Source organism: Orycteropus afer, unplaced genomic scaffold (assembly GCF_000298275.1).
Source record: "Orycteropus afer afer isolate SDZICR_OR568_19922 unplaced genomic scaffold, OryAfe1.0 scaffold00037, whole genome shotgun sequence".
NCBI lineage: Eukaryota > Metazoa > Chordata > Mammalia > Tubulidentata > Orycteropodidae > Orycteropus > Orycteropus afer.
This window is the reverse complement of record NW_006921624.1, coordinates 12,063,651-12,085,010: the sequence shown is the minus strand read 5'-3', so window position 1 is coordinate 12,085,010 and position 21,360 is coordinate 12,063,651. Positions and strand designations below refer to the sequence as shown.

General features: G+C 45.9%; 1 protein-coding gene across 1 annotated transcript in view; it reads right to left on the bottom strand.

The window, feature by feature from the left end:
- TNC (tenascin C) overlaps positions 1-21,360 on the bottom strand; it is a 72,619-nt gene that overhangs the window by 4,883 nt on the left and 46,376 nt on the right. The window contains exons 17-26 of the mRNA XM_007936674.2: positions 20,133-20,255; positions 18,189-18,332; positions 13,878-13,997; positions 11,023-11,166; positions 9,937-10,067; positions 7,913-8,045; positions 5,920-6,071; positions 5,388-5,484; positions 4,319-4,480; positions 378-541 (exon numbers count right to left, since the gene is read on the bottom strand). Coding sequence (XP_007934865.1) covers positions 378-541; positions 4,319-4,480; positions 5,388-5,484; positions 5,920-6,071; positions 7,913-8,045; positions 9,937-10,067; positions 11,023-11,166; positions 13,878-13,997; positions 18,189-18,332; positions 20,133-20,255 — 1,370 coding nt within the window. The remainder of the gene's footprint in view (positions 1-377; positions 542-4,318; positions 4,481-5,387; positions 5,485-5,919; positions 6,072-7,912; positions 8,046-9,936; positions 10,068-11,022; positions 11,167-13,877; positions 13,998-18,188; positions 18,333-20,132; positions 20,256-21,360) is intronic.

Sequence of the window (21,360 nt, the reverse complement as noted above, 5' to 3'; positions counted from 1 at the left end):
GGGATTCCAGAGGTGCCTCTGAGCCAAGCTGGTCTCTGCCACGCAGAGGAGACAGCACTCAGCCTGTCGCACCCCTCCTTTGCTTTACCTAAAGGGTCTCCCCTCTTCTCTGTTTTACATTTTGGGGGTCAGATAAAGCTTTTGTCTGAGGATAGCTTTCCATGTGTGGACTCCACTTGACCAGTGCTTTCCAGGAGTTCACATTTGCTGTTTCTATGATTTTATCTGACCTGCAGTATCCTGAGATTTCTTCTTGCTGTATCATCATGCTCCCTGACTTCCTGCCTTACTGAATTCAGCCAGGGTGGAGAGGCTGGGCTCCTGCCTGCCCTACCCACCTTCCAGAGCCCTGTGCCGGGCCTTCACAGGTCACTCACCTGACTGTGGTTGTTGTCTCCATATTTGCCCATCAAGTTGACTCGGTGACAGTTCTTGTACCAGAAAGCCCCCTTGTAGGACAGGGCACAGTTGGTGATGGCTGAGTCTGTGTCTTTGTCAAAGGTAGAGAAGGATCTGCCATTGTGGTAGGCCATGGAGTCACCTGGGAGTGAGAGAGAATATGGAGCTGGAGCTTTCCTTCCAGGACGAGAAAGACAGAGCTAGAGGTGACAGCTGCGAGGTCCTGGGGTGGTTTAGGCTTGAACATTGCGTGGAACGCCACACTAGGTGGGGCATGAGGACTCATTTCTGATAGAAGCAGCATAATATGGTAGAGAGAGGGTTATAGGTGGCTCTGGAGGGTATGGGTTCAAATGCCAGCTCTTTCACTCCCTACTTGTAACCTCCTTGTACACACCTCTAATTGAAACTTAGTTTTCTCATCTTTAAAATGGGGCTAGCACATTGGTTCTATTTACCAGTGAACAGTGCTATTGTGACAGTGAGCATGAAGATGTACTATGAACTGGTAGAGTTATATGCAAATAGTTGTTATAGTTGTCTTAATTTTTAGGCTTGTCTGCATTCCTTTTACATAAAGGACCTCAGAGAGGCAGGTGGGAAATCTGCCTTTACATAATGATGTGCTTATCCCCCCAATACCAATATTTGTAGCCATACCTATAATTAAACCCTTCAGATGTTAGATGTCAACACCTATGTTCATATAGTTATTTTAAAAGTATTTGTCTGACCAGTGTTCTCTTCTTAGACAAGAAGTCCATTTATATCTATCACTAGCTAGGAATCTAATTTGTAATTTAATTTATTCAATTTTAGGAGCATTTAAGTGCCTTTTCCGTTTGTGTTCCCCCACCCCCAACTCTGGCCAAGTGCTACACACACAGATTGGAAGGTGCTGAGGAATTCTACCCTAATGTTTTAGAGCCAGTTGTTGAAGTGATTCAGGTGCCTTTGTAACCAAAGATGCTACCGAGAATAGCGAGTGTAGAAAAATATCCAGGAAAGAAGACACAGTCTTGGGGGATAGCTGGTTTTAAGGCTACCACCAAATGCACACAGGAAAATGCAGCCTTATAAGAGTTATCTCAGGAAAGGGGAGTGTCATGGCTCATGCTTGCCCTGGAAACAAAAAGACAGATGGAGGCCACATTCCTCCCGCCTGCTGGATTTGCTTGCTTGGCAGTAACAACTTTGTTGCCTGAAGCCATCTCAATCAAAGAGGTATTTATTGCCAAGTGCTATGGATTGAGTTATGTCCCCCTCAAAATCTGAGACGTAAATCCTAAACTCTTTGCCAGTGGTTATAATCCCATTCGGAATTGTCTTTGTATGTTAATGAGGCAGGATTAGTGTAGGGCAATTTTGAGCCAGTCTCTGGAGGTATAAAGGAGATTAAATAAACCAGTGGAGCAGAGAGGGAGGTGGGAGGTGGGAAGGAGGGGGGTGAGGGTGAATTGGTGGGGTCTCTGGTAAGGGCGGGGAGAAGACACATGCCAAGCCGCATGAAGATTGTCCAGAAACAGAAGCTCAAAGGAACAAAGACCTTTCTCCAGAGTCAAGAGAGAGAGAAAGCTGTCCCTTCAAGCTGGAACCCTGAATTCAGACTTCTGGCCTCCTAAATGTGAGAAAATAAATTTCTGTTTGTTAAAGCCACCCATTTATGGTATTTCTGTTATAGCAATGCTAGAGAACTGCGGCATTAGGTGATAAAATGTCAGCGTTCTTTGAGGTATGGACAAATGAAAACAATCGGAGCCCCTGGGTGTCTCTGTTTCTGACCACTCACTTCCACGCAAACTGCTGTCTCAAAAGGGCCCTGTGCCTCTCTGGGCTGAGCCTGGTTTTGGTACACTTCATCTAGACTTTTCCCTTAATGAATGTTTTCTTTCAGGGCTCAACAGAGGGCGGACGTGCACCATAGCACCTGCCTCTTCTGTTTTCACCGACATGATGGAACCCACCCCAAAGGGGGGATGGAGTGTGTGGAGTTGTCCACACTCTCAGTTCTCTGCCACCAGGGTTGCATCCTGGATTCACCTTCCACGAGCAGCTTCTGTCTCAAGCAAAGCACTGAACTTTCCAGAGCCTCAGTTTCCTTATCTGTAGAGTAGCAATATCTTCCTGGAAGGGGTTTTGTGGGAATGAAAAACAACAACAAAACAAACAAACAAGAAACCAGTTGCCATGGAGTCAGTTCCTACTCATGGCAACCCCATGTGTTTCAGAGTAAAGTAGAGAAAAGCACAGGGTTTCCAAGGCTGTGACCTCTCAGCAGTTAGGCAGGCCTTTCTTCCAAGGTGCCTCTGGATGAATTCAAACCCCTGACCTTTTGATTAATAGCTGAGCACTTAACCATTTGCAGGTTACAGGGACTCCTTGTGGGAGTTAAATGCTGGGATATATGTTAAGCATTTACAAAAGAGGATGCTACTTGGTAAACCCGAGTATATGTTGTTTTCTTGTTAACTTCTCTCTAACGTGGAGCTGAAAAGCCAAGCAAAGGCCATTTCAAGTCAAAGAAATTTTCAAAACAAGGAGTGAAAGAGCTCCTTGGGAGGTAGTGAGCTTCTGGGAAGTATGCAGGCTAAACTGGCGACCATCTGGCAGGGATGTGTGGGAAGAGATTTAAGCAGTTAGGTGATAGGGTGCATCATTTGCTACTGAAAGTGTGGCTCCCAGACCAGCAACCAGCGTCACCTGGGAACTTGCTAGAAACGCAGCGGCTGCGCCCCACCCCAGGCTTACTGCAGAGGCATGGGACTTTCACAGCATGGGGTCCCTGCTGAGTCATGTGCACACTATAATTGGAGAAGCACAGTGTTAGAGGAATATTGAAACCTCTGAGAGACTGTTTTTCTATTAATGACATCTAAAAATGGACTTAACAAAAAGAAAAAAGACCTTTTTTGAGTGACCGTAGTTGCAACTCAGTTCTGATTGTCCTGTTTCCCAACCTATTCTGTGTCTCTATGACCAACGTATCCACCCAACTCTGCTCAATTCTTGTGCATTAGCGTCGAGTAGCTCTTTGTCTCACTTTCCCAGTACTGCTGTAACAGAAATACCATTGTTGTTGTTGTTGTTGTTTGCCGTCGAGTCGGCCCTGACTCATAGCAACCCCTCCTTGGGTTTCTGAGGCAGTATCACTACGGAAGTAGGATTGCCCAACCTTCTTTCCTAGGAGTGCTGGTGGGTTTGAACCGCCAGCCTTCTGGTGAGCAGTCAAGTGCCTTAGGCACTATGCTACCAGAGCTCCTAGGGTGGCTTTAAAAAATAGGAATGTATTTTTTCACAGTTTAGGAGGCTAGAAGTCCAAATGCAGGGGCCAGCTCTCGGGGAAGCCTTTCTCTCTCTCGACTCTGGAGGAAGGTCCTTGTCTCTTTGACCTGCTCTTGAGTGATCGGCCTGTGGTTTGGTATATGTCTTCCCCTTATCTCTGCTCTGCTGGCTTGTTTAATCTCTTTTATATCTCAGAAGAGATTGCCTCAAGACACATGCTACACTAATCCTGCCTCATTAATATACAAAGACAACCCATTCCTGAATGGGATTAAAACCACAGGTATAGAGGTTAGGATTCACAACACATTTTTGGGGAATTAATTCAATCAAAGGAATCCTTGGATGGTGTAAATGGTTAATACAACTGTTAACCAAAAGGTTGGAGGGTCAAGCCCACCCAGAGACACCTTGGAAGAAAGGCCTGGTCATGTACTTTGAAAACAATCAGCCATTGAAAACTCTATGGAGCAGAATTCAGCTCTGACACTTGGGGTCACCTTGAGTTGGAATTGACTTGATGGCAATTTTTTTGTTTTTTAGGTGTTCAAATAGCTGTGGAATCTATAAATAGCTGGATTAATGATGGAAGGATGATGAATGAATGAATTAGGCTCTCGGGGCTGCTGCCCTGTACCTGCTGTCCCGCTGTACCCCTCCACCTTCAGCTTGTAGCGCGTCCTGGCGTCTCCCACACTGAACCTGTCGTAGACGGCATAGGCGGTCTCTCCGTGGTCACGCAGATCAACTCGGAGTTCATACTGTCCCTGGGCTGTGATTTTGCTCAAGTTGTCCAGCCCTGTGGAGGACAGGCAAGGGTCACTGAAGAAACACAGATGGCTGAGGCCTTCATTTCCACCCTGCCACAGCAGCAGCTACGTAGGAAAGAGGGTCCAGTCACACAGCTCTGGGCTGAAGCCTGGTCTGGCCCATGCTGGTCCAATGCCAGGCAAAAATATGCTTCTGAGTCTCAGGTAAAACCAGATTGATAATCTTTGTCCTGCCAACCTCCTAGTGTATTGTGCAAATCAAAGGAGATAAGGGGCTGAAAGCGCTTTGAAGTTGGAAAGCTCTTCACAGATGAGAGGCTACGTGTGGTACCAGGGCAAGCATTCCCAGCCCAGGCGGCAGTGCTCTGTGAACAGGCCACTGTGCTCTGTGCGAGGGGAGTTGTCAGAAGGTGTGAGTTGCATGCATGGATGATGATGGCATTAGCCTGTTAATTTTGGAGCTTTCAAATTACAGCTCAATTTGCTTATTAGTGAGATTCCTGTGGGCTAAGAACATCACTTCTCTGAGTCTCTGTTTCCTCTTGTGCCAAACGAAGAGGAAACCTCCTCTGGGGGAGGGGGTGTGCTGGGAGGTTTAGGGTTTATGGATTTAACTTTAGCCACATAGCCATACAGTGATCTCAGCACCTCGTGCACAGCACAGAAGCAGGCAGTGATATGAGTGAGGATGATTCTATAAAGGGTTCAGTTAAAGACTTAAGACCAAGCGAATTCATAAGGCCTGGCTGTTGACTCTCCATCACATTTTCCAGGTTAATGACCCAGAGCAGTCTTTTCCCTTGAGCATGTGAAATTCTGTGTCTGCTATCAGAGCTACTGTCTCCTTCTAATCCGTTTCTCTCCCAGAGATCACTGCAGGTCAGGACAGACGGAAAGGAGGGCAGTGAAGGACATTTCTGGGCAGGGTGACATTACCAAGCCAGAATTCTTCTCGGAGGTCCCCAAATCCAGCAGCATAGGCCTTCCAGTTTCGATAGAAGTCCTCCCGTCCATTGCTGCGTCTCAGGAACACCTACAAACATAACCAGTGAAGCTGGGGGCACCTGTGCTGTTGGAGGGAAGATAGAGTGCATTGCTGGGCAGAAGACCATCAGACTTTGGAAGGAACCCCAGCTCCCACGGTGCCTGGTAGATAGCAAGTTCTCAGTCACTGCTAAATCATGTTAGTAATGGGCTCAGTGATTGCTGCCAACTCTGCTTCTCAGGGCTGTCTGGGGGAAGTTCAGATGACATAAATTATGAGGAAATTCTTTTTCCCTGCTTTTTATCTCCAGTTTCTTTCATTTTCCTTCATTTAATAGGTAATTACTGAGTGCCTCTATGTGGCAGGTGCTGTCTTGCAAAACCTCATGTTCATGGGTGTCAGAATATACAAGGATGATGTCTCCTCTCCCCCTCCCTCCACCCTGACCCACCCTCAATGCAGGAGGGCTCTGGTGATACTCACAATCCATCCGCCCCCATCAGAGGTCATGTCACAGTAGACTTCCAGGGCCCGGGCCTTATCGCCATTCAGATAAATGGTGTAGAGGCCAGAGGTCGTGTCTCCATTCAGCATTGCTTGGGAGCAGTCTTTGGGGAATGGATACAGGAGTCCAACTGTGGGATAAGAAGAAACAGTGACTCTTTCAGAAGCAGGAGGACTGGGGTAAGAACTTTCAAATGGCTGCCCAACTGCTTATTGGCAAGACTCCGATGGGTAAGCAAATTAACCTCATGGACAAAATGGGGAAAAAAACCTAGTCTGCGGGGGTGTCGGGAGGTATAGGGGTTATGTGCACAAAGGACCCACCTCAGTCGCTTATCCTGATGGAAGCAGTCAATGATATCAGTGGGAGGAGAGCTGAGCTATTAGCATCATATGCTAGGTCAACCTTGACTTCTATGGAGCAGCTAGGCAGCACCTGATGGATGCCAAGGGTCCTGGCCAGCACAGCTGGGCTTCTAACCCAGGGTAGGTGGTCCACTGTCAATCACAGCCCTTGATTAGGGTTCAGGCTGCTTTGAAAATCAGAAAAGAGTTGGATCTTTGCTCTTTCCAGATACATATATTTTAATCTATGATACAGTTGCATCTCAATCTCTTCAGAGGACTCTGGAGTCAGAGACCGAGGTTCTAGTGCTGAACTTGACACTTCTTTTCTGTGTGACAATGAAGAAGTCATTTAACTGTTCTGGGTCTTGGCAATTTTAGAGGGCTAAAACAAGAATGCTTGGGGCATTTCCAGGTGTGATCATGTGATGGGAAAAATTAAACTTGAGGTGGAAACAAACCACCTGGGGCTGTGCTCAGCACGTGTCTGGAACCGTCAGCCAGGGCAGGTTTTTTTTCGGATCTGATACTTTCTCTATTATGCTTCATCTCACCTGAGATCTACTTTCATTTATTGCTCTTTCATTTATTTCAAAGCCTAAGTCTGAGAGCATCTTTAGGGCAGGTGCATAGTCTTGTGCCCCCAGCACCTGGTGTAAGAATGGCCCAGAGGAAGCACCTCCCTCACAGATGGGAGCAGAAGGACTGTAGAGTGAGATGTGAGTGGCAGGAGGCAGTGCTGGGATATGCTTGGTGTATCCCAGGTTCAAGGTTCTTCAAAGACCAGGACCTCTCTTCTGCAGGAGTGGACCAACAGAACAACATGCATCTTACCATCTGCAGTAGACGTCAAATAGTAGGGTGCAGGGAAAGGTCCCTTGGTCCTAAAAGCCCAGCTCTGACTTTAACTCCCAGTGTAGCTTTGCATGGGTCATTTTGTCTCTGGGAGCTTCCATTTCGCCACCAGGAAATTGGGCACAATAGTCCTGGCCCCTACACCAGGTTGCTTACATGTTTATGAATATAAAAGATCATTATAAACTCTGGAGAGAGGAAGGGACTTTGAGCTCATAATAACAAAGGGCCCCTTATTAGGCTAGGAAGGGATGATTATCAATCACATCGTATAGATGAAGAAACTGGGGCTTGTAAAATGGAAGTCAGTTTCTTAAGTGACACAGGGCAAGTGGTGAAGGTGGGGATTGATCCTATTGTGCTCATTGCTAGTCCTCCTTCCCTTTACCACGATGCCAATAACCTTCTGCAACCACATTCCTTGCACTTCCATGTTGTTGTTACTTGATTCTGACTCACGATGGCCCCAGGGGGCAGGGTAGAACTGTGCTGCGTACAGTTTTCAAGGCTGTGACCCTTCAGAAGCTGAGCACCAAGCCGGTCCTCTAAGTGCATCTGGGTGGGTTCAAACCACCAACCTTTCAACTAATGATTGAGTGCTTAACTGTTTGTGCCACCCAGGGACTCTGGGTTTTTGGGTAGTAACAGGGAATTGAGCCTTTTAAGAGACTTTTTGAAAATTTTAAAGTAGAGGTCAATGGGGAAGTGGAGAGTTGACTCAGTCTCATAAAGTTAGACTCTCAATGCCTGGCTGCTCTTCAGGACCCCTTACTTGTGGTGAAGACTGTCTGGATCAGCTTGCTCCTCAGGGGCCCATTCAACGCCTGGATCTTGGCCGTGTAGTGGGTGGATGGGCTCAGGTCTGCCAGGCTGTAGGAGGTAGTGTCTGGACCCACAATGACTTCCTATGAGCAGAAGAAAGAACGAAATAGCTTTTGACCAAAAAATTTCTCAGGATAGACAGTGCATGCATTAATCTATTCAGCCCTTGATTCATTTATTCATTCAATAAGAATTCACTGAGTACCCAAGTTGTACCAGGTTCCATGATGTGGTGTCAGAAAGGAGAGAGTGCAGCATGAGCAAAGGCCCTGGGGCCAGAAGAGGCAGAGCAAAGTAAATAAGAGGAGGTGATACCCTCGACTGTACTTGGTTTCAGGTTGGGGATTAGTGGATGAAGTGGGCAAAGGCCAGATTACAAAGGACCTTAAATGCCAAGTTATGGAATTTGAAGTTTATCATTACAAGGAACAGGGGGCCCAAAAGATTTTTGAACAAGTAAATGACATGAAGCCAGTTGTGCATTGAGAAACTTCTTCTGGTGACAACATGAGTCTCATAAGGAACAAAAGTCTAGGCTTTGAGACCAGTTAGCTAGGTGACCTCTCAGTAGGGCTCTACATCACAGTCCCCTGGGAAGCCTTACAACCACATCATGCCCATGTTCCATCCCAGACGGACTGGATTCTAACAGCCAGGAGGACCAGGACAGCTGTGTATTTAGTAAACACCTGAATGATTCTGAGGTGTAGTCAGTTTGGGGTTTTCTTGAATCAGGAAATGACTATAATCAGTAAACATGGCAAGGTGAAGTCGTGAGCTGGTCCAGTGTGTCTCCTTTTTACAACAGAGACATCTGTAAGAGGCAGATACCGGCAGCTGCCAAGAGACCTATGCTCTCTGTCTTGGTAGCTTGTTGCTGGTTGCTGTGCCAATACCCTGAGGAGGTCATTGGTTTCAGTTTGCAGGGAACTTCTTCTTTTTAAATTTCTTTCTAGCTTCCAATTCCTATGGGATCAAATTTTAGCAGATGACCTTGGTGTCTGAGATTAGAATTCAATTTACACTCCTCTTAAGCCAAGCACACTCTGCTTCTACATCCTGCAAACATGACAGAGTGGGTTTAGGTAGTGGCAAATGAGCTTGGAATCTTTGGAATGGGGCAGGTATGCCATCTTGATTTTTCTCATGGAGGAATTAAGTCTCAGAAAGGTTAAAAGTTCTGTTCTTGCTTCATGATTCGTCAGTGGCTGGGGATGGCCCTGCATCCTGGTCTCACCACACCCTGCCCAGGACCCTCCTACAGCAGGTTGATTTTCTTGAGTGAGGCATATTGAGCTGGGGATTGGACATGCAGGGAAGTCAATTAGGCTAAGTGCCCATTTGATACCAATGACTTAGTGACCTTTGGGAGGCTCCAGGTCTGGTCCCTGGGGGAAGGATCATTGATCAAGTACAAAGCTGGGGTGATCAATTTACTTGGGCTCCAATTACCTGTCAGCTCTTTAGCTGCTGTGCAAAGCCATTTCCTAGGCAATTAGGGTAGATTGGAACGAGACGCATGGCTTTGGGAAACAGAGACTCTTAGAATGCCTGACCAAGAGAGGACCTTAAAGATCAGTGAGTCCTGTTTACTCATTTTACAGATGTGAACACTGATACCAAGGGAAGGGAAGGACTTGCCTCTAGATCACACAGAGAGTTTATTGTTAACCCACTCCAGGAAGGGCTATGATAGTATTATGGATTGAATTGCATCCCCACTAAAGACATGTTGAAGTCCTAACCTCTGATGCCTGTGAATGTGTTTAAAATGAGAAAGGATGCAGCTTGTGATTCAGAAGGTCTGGCATATAATTTTTTTTCCCATCAGCTGCCCAGTTGCCCTGGGGTAGAGAACTAGCACCAGGATAATCCCCCCTACCCTGGACTGGATGGCACATAACAACAACAACAACAGCAGCAACAACTCTGGATTATGAAAATGCTTCAAACAGTTCATATACTTCAAGGTACCTTGACTGTCCCATCAATGGATTCATAGACCAAGAGGTAACCAGTTACAGGTGCCCGAGGACGTCGCCAGGTGAGGAGGGCAGTTTCTGACTGAACCTCAGAAGTAGTCAAGTCTCTTGGAGAATCGAGGTCTGCAGAAGATAAGACACTTAATATCAGATAGATTAACAAGTAAGGCACTCTCATGGCCTCATGCCTAAGGCATTTGACGGCTAACCAGAAGGTTGGCAGGTGAAATCCACCAGCTACTCGGAAGGAAGACTGAGCAATCTACTTCTGTAAAGATCTACTGCCTCAGAAACCCAAAGAGGGTCGCTATGAGTTGAAATTGACTCGATGACAGTGAGTTTGGTTTGGTTTTGGTTTAGAGCAACAAATGTAGGACAAGACCCTCTGGCTAAGTATCAGGAGGTCTGCATCCATGTCCTTCCCCTATTCGACCTTGGGAACAACAACCTTCCCTGTCTAAAAAGAAGGGGTTTGAGCCATGTGATTTTCAAAGGCATGAAGTCTACGTGGTTCATTTTGCACTAAGGACCAGCTTTTCCTGAGCCCAACATGGTCTTGGGTGAAGTTTTGGAGAAAGATGCAGCTGGGAACGTAATCGCCAGCCCTTCTTGTTTCTAAATAAAAGGACAGATGGCTGTGAATATTGATGCTTACCCCTACCGAGAGGACATTTCCCTGATTGCTGAAGTTTGTAAAAAGATCTCAATGTATAAAAACTCAGTGGGCATCTAGGAAAACGTGCCTGAAAAATCCGTTACAAATATTTCCCTGCCTAGAACATGGGTCATTAAATACTGGGTTTAGGGCCAGTGGGGACTGGTTTTCCACTTTAAAAGCCTTCCTCTTAAAATCTTTTCCTAGTCCATGGGGGACACCAAGGTCATTTCAGTTCAAAAGGAAATGGTGTGTTTCTTAAGATCTTCAGTGAGTGACATTGGTGAATTTAGCTGCTTTTGACATCATTACATTGTAAGAACTTGACTTCAGAGAGAAGAGCTGCTAGGGTTACTGTTTAAGATGGAGGCTGTGGGTGGGCGTTTCAGAAGGGAAAGCGTCCAGCTCTCGATGGCTTCCTACCCGTTGTGAACTTGGTAGTGATGGCTGAGCTCTTCTGGGGCCCTTTCTCTGCAAAGATTCTCAGTGTGTATTCTGTGGCAGGCTGGAGGTCAGTCAGAGCGTACTCCACTGTGTTCCCAGACACCGTGCGCGTAACTTCTGGCACTAAACAAGAGGTACACATACGAGGCAGTTACCTTTCACAGTCTGAACCACTGGCGGACTTGGCAAACAGCACACACAGAAACTTTCAGTGACCCTGCAGAAAAGGAGATTTGATTCCTGCGATGACTCACAGGCCTTTCTCTTTCTGAGTGCTCCCCTCGTATACAAAGGATTTATCATCTGGAGACTGGGTTTCTTCCACACACTAAATCAGAAGGAAGGGGAACTGGGGGCCGGGTGATTTTTTCCACATGGTAGCAGCTGGAACAGCTTTGCAACTTGGACAGGAATGAGTTAGAGGGAGTTGCAGGTAACATCCTCAAGCCTTGGGCTTTGTCCTGTTACCCAAGGTCCTACTCATTCACATGTCCTTTTATCATTTGCCAAATTTTGTCAAATTATTAAGCTGAGGGGTTACACAAATCCACAAATCAGCTCCTAGCAGCTGTACCAGAGCCTGGTACCTACCTCCCAGCCCCACTGCATCAGACACACCTGTGCAAATGAAGTCATGTGTCCAGGTGTGTTCATTTGTTTCCTAATCACAGGTGACCAATTATCTGGTTTGCCAGGGACTGAAGGGTATATCGGGAGCTCTGGTACCATAGTGCTTAAGGCTTTTGACTGCTAACCAGAAGGCTGGAGGTTCAAATCCACCAGCCACTCCTCTCAAGGAAGGGTGGGCAATCTACTTCCGTATTGATACTGCCTCAGAAACCCAAGGAGAGGTCACTGAGTTGGATCCGATTCAATGGCAGTGTGTTTGGTTTGAGGGGTAACCCAGGCTGGTGGTATTGTTAACTGCAGGTGAGTCAGCCCCTAACTCATGGAGAAGCCGTGCACGGTGGGACAAAATGCGGCTGGTCCTATGCCATCCCCATGAAGGGTTGTGGGTCAGACCACAGTGATGCACAGGGTTTGGCTATTCTGAAGCAGATTTCCAGGCTTTTCTTCCTCGTTCATCTCAGTCTGGAAACTGTGCTCCAACTGGCATGTTCTCTGACAAGCTGGGGCAAGTTGGCCCTGTGAGCCAGACCCTTTGCTAGTCATGCATCCACCATTCCCATAATTTCCATGAACTAGACCTTGATTTCTTTCAGGTGCTGAGCTCAAGAGAGAGCCTCTTCTCTGACCTGGAAGAACTTACAAGGAAAGCCGAAGCACTGAAAAGGAAAAAGAATAAACTCATACAAGCTCCACCTCTTTGCCCTGTCCTCACAAAGAATTCCCTGAGGTGGTTTCTGGAATCGAATTATGATGTTCACAGGCCCTAGGTACATACCTGGAGCTCTGGTGGCACAGTGCCTAAGGCATTTGACTGTTAACCAGAAGGCTGGCAGTTCAAACCCACTAGCCACTCCTCGCAAGGAAGGGTGGACAATCTACTTCCATAGTGATACCTCCTGGAAACCCAAGGAGGGGTCGCTATGAGTCACATCCGACTCGATGGCAGTTGGGGGGGGGGGCGCTGTGTGCAGGTACGGACCAGATAAGTGTGCTGTTTAGCATTATGATTGAAAGAAAAACAGTACTAAGCCAGAAAATATGGAACTTACCTAGACTTGAAAGTAAAACGATAAATTTGTTTCTCGAGTAGCTCATTACAAAATTGTGGCTCTGTTCACTGAAAGGGAATCTCTTCCTGTTGTCTCCCTTATTTTTATCTTATCTTATTTTACTTTTTGGTGGCTATGCTTTGCTGATGCCTCAGCAACTCTACTCTGCTTGTTGAATCAACCAGGAAATGTGGCTGCAAAAACAAGGAAAAAATCCTTTCTCTTTTTATAATCAAGTTGCTACAACTGATCTCCTCTATGGCCACTGAGGAGCGCAGGCTCACTGGCACTTCTTGAAGCCTGTTGAAGAATTTAGATCCTGGACTCATCCTTTGTCAGAAACGAGAGCTGCATCTCGGAGAGGGTGCTTGCTATGGGAGGCAGAGAGACCAGCCAGAGAGGAGGAATAGGCTGTGAAAAACACGTGCGAGCTGGAGATATACTTTTGTCCTTTTAAATGGGTTACTCTGGAGAAAGACATCATGCTAGGTTGAGTGGAGGGTCAGTGAAAAAGGAGAAGACCCTCAATGAGATGGACTGACACAGTGGCTGTGAGGATGGGCTCAAGCATAGCTACGAATGTGAGGACGGTGCAGGGCCGGGCACTGCTTCGTTCTGTTGTCCTATGAGTCAGAACCAACTCGACAGCACCCAACAACAACTAGGTTTACTTGATGTCACTACAATATTTATGCTCTTTAGCTTGAAAACACGCAGGGGCGTATGGGTAGAGTCTCCCTTGCTACCCCATAATGGGGCCTTCTACCCCTCAATCTATCCCTTCCCCTAGCCCATGAGTCTACTGAGGTTGTGCTTGAGAGCCATGGTAACTGGGTGGTACAAACATTTAACATGCAAGCTATTAAGTAAAAAGTGAGAGTCCACCCAGTGGACCCAGAAGAAAGCCTGGTGAGCTACTTCAGAAAATGTAAACCCCACGGAGCACAGTTCCCGCTGACCTAAATGAGGTCACCACGAACAAAGCTGATTTGACGGCAACTGGTATTCAAGAGCCATAAGGACATTACTGACTTTTCTAACCGATCCATGCGTTTTTGTCATCCTGTTCCAAACGCAGCAGTGAAGAGAGGATGGAAAGAGTTTCCAGCGGAACAGTCACTCTCAGAGTGGGCAGAGTCTTGGACAGGACCTTACCTCTCTCCCCCGTGTAGGAGATGACATAACTGTCCACGGTGGCAATGGCCGGCTGCCACATGGCCAAGGCTTCTGAATCAGTGATGTTGGCTGTCACCAGGCCAGATGGGCCATCCAGAGCTGCAAAGAAATGTGGTGACACGTCAGAGAGGCAGTCGTGGGATAGGATATGGGGCCACAGCTGCTCTGTTGTCCGCACCACTGATGGACTCCTGGTGTTGGAACACAGAGCCAGCTGCGTGGGGTGGTTCAGAGACCTGGACTCGAAGTCAGGCTGGCCTGGGTACAAGTCATGACTCTTTCCTTTGCAGGCTGGGTTACCTTGGGCCTCTATTCCTTTACTTGTAAAATGGACATTAAGAAGTTCTGGTGATGTAGTGATTAAGGCAATTGGCTGCTAACCGAAAGGTTGCTGGTCTGAACCCACGAGGTACTCTGTGGAAGAAAGATGGGGCAGTCTGCTTCTATAGAGATTTATAGTCTTGGAAACCCAATTCGGACTTGTTGTGAGTCAGAATTGACTCTATGGCAGTGAGTTTGGCTTTGGTTTAAAATGGGCATTAAGGAGCTCTGGTGATGCAATTATTGAAGCGCTCAGTTGTTAACAAAAAGTTGGTGATTCAAGCCTAGGGCATTTGACTATTAACCAGAAGGTTCATGGTTCAAACCCACCAGCCGCTCTGTAGAAGGAAGATGGGGCAATCTATTTCTGTAAAGATTTACTGCCTCAGAAACCCTGTAGGGGTCACTGTGAGTCAGAATCCACTCGATGGAGTGATCGCGTACAGAGTAGGAAACCCTGTGAGGCAGTTCTGCTTGGTCCTATAGGCCACTACAGTAAAAAAACAAACAAACTCTGTCTGGCCTATCCCCAGTGCTAATTTGCTTTTCACATGAAATTATGGGTGGAAAGGTGCTGATTAAATTGATAAAGGGCTGAACTAGTGACAAAGATTATCATTATTGTTCATGTCTTTTTCCCCAGGGAAAGAATTTATGAAAACAGAGATTTACACAATTAAGACTGCTTGAGGCTTTTGTGGGAGCTCTGGTAGCATAGTGCCTAAAGCATTTGACTGCTAACCAGAAGGGTGGTGGTTCAAACCCACCAGCCACTGCCTGGAAGGAAAATTGGGCAATAGTGATACTGCCTCGGAAACCCAAGGGAGGGGTCGCTATGAGTGAGATCCGACTCTACAGCAGTGAGTTTGGTTTTTTTGGTTTGAGGCTTTTGTGGGTTTTGAGCGAACTCTGTAGAGGAGACTAGATAAGATGGAGGGAGCTCTGGTAGCGTAGTGCTTAAGGCATTTGACTGCTAACCAGAAGGGTGGTGGTTCAAACCCACCAGCCACTCCTTAGAAGGTAGGTTGGGCAATCTACTTCCATAGTGATATTGCCTCAGAAACCCAAGGAAAGAGGTTGCTATGGGTCGGGTCCAACTCAACAGCACATAACAGCAAGAGATAAGTTGGAGCCTGGTGGTCCCGGGTCCTACTTTGGTGTTATGGATTGAGTCATATCTTCCCAAAATATGTGTTGTAAATCCTAACTCCTATAGAGAATATCAGGAGCTCTGGTGGCCCAGTGCCTAGGGCATTTGACTATTAACCAGAAGTTTCATGGTTCAAACCCACCAGCCACTCTGTAGAAGGAAGATGGGGCAGTCTATTTCTGTAAAGATTTACTGCCTCAGAAACCCTGTAGGGGTCACTATGAGTCAAAATCCACTCGATGGCAGTGCTTTTTTTTTTGGGGGGGGCGCTATATGGAATAAGGATTTCTTTTTTGTGTTAATGAGGTCATGTCAGTATTGGGTATGTCTTAAACCTAACTACTATTGAGACATAAAAAGGGCAGATTAGGCACAGGAGCAAAAAACCCACTGTCATGGAGCCAATTCTAACCACAGTGACCCTATAGGACAGAAGAGAACTGCCCCATAGGGTTTCCAAGGCTGTAAATTTTTATAGAAGCAGACTGTCACATCTTTCTCCAGCAGAGCTGCTGGTGGGTTTGAACCACTGACTTTTGGATTAGCAGCTGAATGCTTTAACTACTGGGCAAGCAAGTACAAATGGGATAAAGAGAGATGCCACCTAGCGATCTCCAAGGAATTCTGGGAAGAATGCTGGAGAAGCAGAGAAAAAGATTTTTCTCCCAAATTAGTGAGACCCTCGCCCTGGAGATGGTGTCCTGAATTCAGAATTCTAACCTCAACTGTGAGAAACTAAATTTCTGTTCATTAAAGCCACTTGTTTGTGTTGTCTTTGTTACAGCAGCACTTAGTTTTCTAAGCACAATTGTCTTAGATAACTAAGACAATTAGCTTCTCTGCCTAATTCTTGTGTGCCCTTGGTAAAGTCATCCTCCTTCATTAAGCCTCAATTTCTTCAGTGCCAACTGGTGACTGTTGTGAGGATTAGCTAGACAATGTGTGTACATTGTGCTTGGGGAAGGTCTCAGTAATTGCAATTATTAGTAATACTGCTCTTTAACTTATTTGGAGTCTCTGGCATGATTTCCAGTTGACTTGTCCTGAGAAGGTATGAATATGCAAAGGGTATTTAGCTCTGGCCTTTTAACTGACCACTTCCTCTCCCCAACATCTCTTTCTTAAAAGCCAACCTCAGTAGCATTTTCTCCTCCGGCTTTCATATGCCCTGCTCAGTTACTCTGAAGGCCCTTGTGGGAGGATGGAGAGTGGCTCATTTTTGAGATGAAGAGCCTGCGCCTCAAGGGGTGCAATGACTGGCCAAGAGTCAGGATGTGGCTTAGTCATTTTGGGAGCTCACATGGTCCCCTGTGAGCTCCTTCTTGTTTCATCTTGCATGTCCAGAATCTCCTTTAATGACTGAAGACAATTGGGCCTTGGGAGAACTTGCATTCAGCTTTTGCGATCTGTTGCCGTGGAGAATCCATGAATGAAAGACTTCTGGGAGGAAATGAGGGCCTGTGTTGCAGGGCGAGCAGGACTCTGGGCCCTGATGGGATGTTTTAATTGCATATTATCAAGTCTTTTAGGCTATTAGGATATTTTTAAAATGTCCTATGAGGCCCATTCTTTGGATCCCTATAATGGATAGGACTGGGTAATTGCTCATATATCAAAGGGTAAATTGTTTAGAGACTTAGTTGTAATAGGCTGTCTGAAGAGAAATTTTCCACTTCAATCTCCTTCAATGCAATTCATTATTTCCCCCTCTTTCCAGTGTGCTGTACAAATCAGGTCATAATTGGAAAATAACCCTTTATTTCACAAGAGCACAGGGTTTAGTGTCGGACTGACCTAGGTTTGAATTTGGTTCCACCACTTATTCGTTTTGTTGCCTTGCCCAAGATCTAATTTTCCACGTCTCAGTTGTTTCCTCCATGAAACGGGAGTGGTAATGACTGTGGGGATTAAACCTGAAGGGTTTATCAACAATGCCTGGAATACAAAACTCCAAAAACCAAAGTCACTGCCACTGAGTTGATTCTGACTCCTAGTGACCCCCCACTAGGTGTTCTAGGCTGTAAATCTTTACCAAAGCAGTCTGCCTTATCTTCCTTCTACAGAGTGGCTGGTGGGTTCAAACCACAGACCTCTTTGTGAGCAACTGAATGTCTTAGGCCTTGTATAACCAGGGCTCCAGTAGCTGCCAAATAGAGAGGATCTGCTACATAGCTGTAACCATTACATGTCTAGGTGAAACACCTGGGCCAAGGGGTCTTCACAAAGGCTCTGAGCACTACATAAGGGAGAGAAGAAGGTGATGGTCAAATGTGTCATTATTTCCATTTAAAGATGATTGACATACACAGTTTCATATGATATCACTTGTTGGGGAAACAGGGTTTTACTTATTTTATAGACAAGGAAACTGGCCCCCAAGGAATTAGCTCATGCAGCCAGGCAGTGGTAGAGTTGGGATTCCAACCGAGGTCAATATGCCTTCCGGGCAGGTGGAAAATGCACTTAGGCTTGTTGTTGTTGTTGTTACATGCCATTGAGTCGGCCCTGACTCATAGCGACCCCTCCTTGGGTTTCCAAGGCAGTATCACTACGGAGTAGGTTGCTCAACCTTCCTTCTGGTTAGCAGTCAAATGCCTTAGGCACTACATTTCCAGAGCTCCTGCACTTAAGGTTACCCAGCTCATAAAGGGCCAGGAACGGGGCCAGAAATGAAGCCTCTGGTACTCCAAATCCAGTCTGGTAGGATTTCATAAATAAAAACTTATTTTCAGCTGCTGGGGTTTTAGCAAAAAATGCTAAAGGTGGGAAATCACAGAGCATGGGCACGTGGTCTCTGCAAATTACAAAACAAACAAAACCTGTAATGAGTGATCCTGAGACAGGTTCGCTTTCCTCGAAGCCCTTCATGGCGATGACGCTGACGAGGTACTCCATTCCAGGAATGAGCTTTACCAGCTGGGTCTGGGTCTGGGTGCCATCCACAGTGACCACTGAGGGTGTCCCTGTAACATGGGAGAAGCAAGATCAGGAATGGTGACACTTGTTGAAGTTTATTCACTGTGGTCCCCAAGAGTGGGTGGATCCATTTGGAAATGAAACTGTATCTTTATCCAGTATCATTTTCTTGCCTTTTCATTTGCTCCTACCCTCTGGCAGGGTATAATGCTTTCCCATTAGTGCAGATGCCAAACACCAAGCCAAGACAGGAAAAAAACATGAAGTCACAATGTACTAAAAATGGCAAGGTTCTCGTCAGCAGAGATTTGGCATGTTGTGCAAATTTGATTCTCTTTATTTTTTTCCACAAAGACTATAGGAAGCTCACATTTTAATGCATATATGATCCATTGTCCTAGCTTAGGCAAATATGGACTCTCTCCTGGGAAATTCTTGTTACAAGCAGGAATTCTATTATTTAAGAAAAGGTGGTGGTCATGTTCAAATTGAGGTTCTATAGTTAAGAAGTCAAAGCTGATACCAGAATTTCAGGGCTATGGAAGAACTTGTACATCAATTGGTCAAACTTCCTATAGAGATGCTGCAACATGCCTGAGAAGAGCTCACCAAGCCTGTTTCTTTACGTACTTCCAGTAACAGGGAGTTCACTACCTGTCTTTAGACATATTTGACTGTGCTTTTTCCCTTCAGTCTCTATTGTAGCTCTTGGAGCTTACATATGACTCCTCAGAAATTCAAAGACAAATTCCACAGCCCCTGCATCTTTCACACTGCAGATGCTGAGTTTTTAATCTGTTCTTCAGGCACCATGGTCTTGAGTCACTTAAAGTGTGGCACCAGGAATGAATGTGACAGCCTGGAACAGAGTAAGGCTCCTGTGTGCACTGCTCATGACTCTGGTTCGACACATGCTGTTAGATTGAAAAAGCCTTTTAGACAGGTCCATGTCCGCAAACATGCTTTTGATGCTGACCAAGGAAGCTTTGACCTAGCAGCCCCAGATCTTCTAAATCACAACTCCCAATTCTAAACTGAGGCCCATAGGTTTGGAGACCCAAGGGCAAGAGCTCCTACATATTCAGCCAAGACTAGCTTTTCAGATAAGAGTGTGTTCAAGAGGAAAAGACTATTGTGCTTATAATCTGTCATTGTGTGTCAAAATTATTGGGCATCTTTTTTATACAAGAAGCCCTGGTGGCACAGTAGTTAACCAGTCAGCTGCGTTTCAATCTACCAGCCATTCTATGGGAGAAAGATGTGATGTGACAGTTTGTTTCCTTAAAGGTTTAAAGCCTTGCAAAACTTATGGGGGCAATTCTGCTTTGTCCTATAGGGTTGTTATGAGTCAGAATTGACTCAATGGCAATGGGTTATTAATTATAGAATTTTAGGATCTTAAGGCTATATATTTGTTATATTTTAGAATATAAGAAGGAATCTTCTTATATTCACAAAGTGGTTCTTCCAAGAATCTCATATAAAACCAGAAAACCAAATCCATTGCCATCGAGTTGAATTCTAACCCATAGGGCAGAATGGAGTCGTCCCATAGAGTTTCCAAGGCTGTAAATCTTTATAGAAGAAGATAGCTGCATCTTTCTCCTGCAGAGTGGCTGGTGGGTTTGAAGTGCTGATCTTTTGGTTAGCAGTTGAGTGCTTAACCATAGCGCCATCAGAGCTCCTAAGGATCTCATAGCATTTTATCAATAGTGTCTCTCCAAGTGGTCTCAAAAATAAGGAAGTAGTTGTCTTTGGCTATGATGTTTGGGAAAATGGGAGTTATCAGTCTTTTTCTTGCTCCTACCCAAGCCCTTCAGGCTGCTCCCCACCTCCAAGTCTTTTACCTCCAACAATGGGCACATAGGTAACCCGGAAGCTCTCCACCTGGGCAGTGGGGGCCATCCAGCTGACGGTGGCTGAGTTTTCAGTGATGTCTGAGAAAATGATTTCCTTCGGGGAGCCCATGGCTGTCAAGGAGAAAACATAAGAGAAACTCAGAGACAGTTAATGATCTTCATCACTGATTCGCCCTGGAATCCTTATCCAGGAAGTCAGACTCAAGAGTTTGTATCTGAGCCAGGCCTTTGAATGGAGGGTGTTGTGATCCATGGTCAGGTTACAACTTGATCAAACAATTGTTCTGCATTCAGATACAGGGCCCACTGCTATAGAGCAGCCATCAGGTTTCATTCAACAGGAATATTAGCACCACAGCTGAGTTCCAAGCAGTGAGGGAGAGCAGTTTCATAGGTTGGAATATGCCTCCTTTTCATTTTTAACATATTTCCAAATCTTTTGGCAACTATAGAGTTCTTTGCAATGTATAACATCCCTTCACATATGTTCTTCTTCACTTAATTCTCATATAGAAACCCCTATGAAGAAATGGTTGTAGCCTTTTTACAGAGGAGCCAACTGAGGCTTAGTTCCCCAATGAATGTTCTTGAGATGTGAGCTTTGTGGGTCTTAGGACTGGACAGCAGAGTTGAACACAGCTTTGGGATCCTGGAAACAATATTCACGTGGAAACTGACCTTGACAAACCCCTTCCCAGAATTGGAAGGAGGTCCAGAGCCAGGGGTGTGACCTCAGGCCCATTACCAAACAAATACCCAATAAACCCTGGGTCTACCTGGTGGCAAAGCTGTGCCCAAGAGGCAATTTCTGCTGCCTAACTACATCCCTTCAAATCTAGTTTCCTTTGGCTTTCCTCTATGTAGCTTTTGGCTTAGATTTTTGCCCTCTTGAGCTGACCAGGCCTAATGAAGGAATTCAGGAAACAATTTTCAGGTCTCCAGGGAGCTCTCGTTCTCATCTTTTCCCCTCTCCAGCCCACGTTGATCATTAAGTTCTGAATCCCACAGGCCACTTTGGGGAGGTTTCTTTTCCCTCATTTCTTTTTCCCTTGTCCAAGACATCTCCTCCTACAGTATGCTCCTGTGACCTGTCAGCCACCCCCAGATTCTGTGGGTGCTGTGTTTTGCCCTCTCTTTGGAAAGCTTTGGAAACCACAGGGCTCTAGAACCTGGAAGGTCTTTATTGTCCAAATACCACTGAGAGTCTGGACAACCT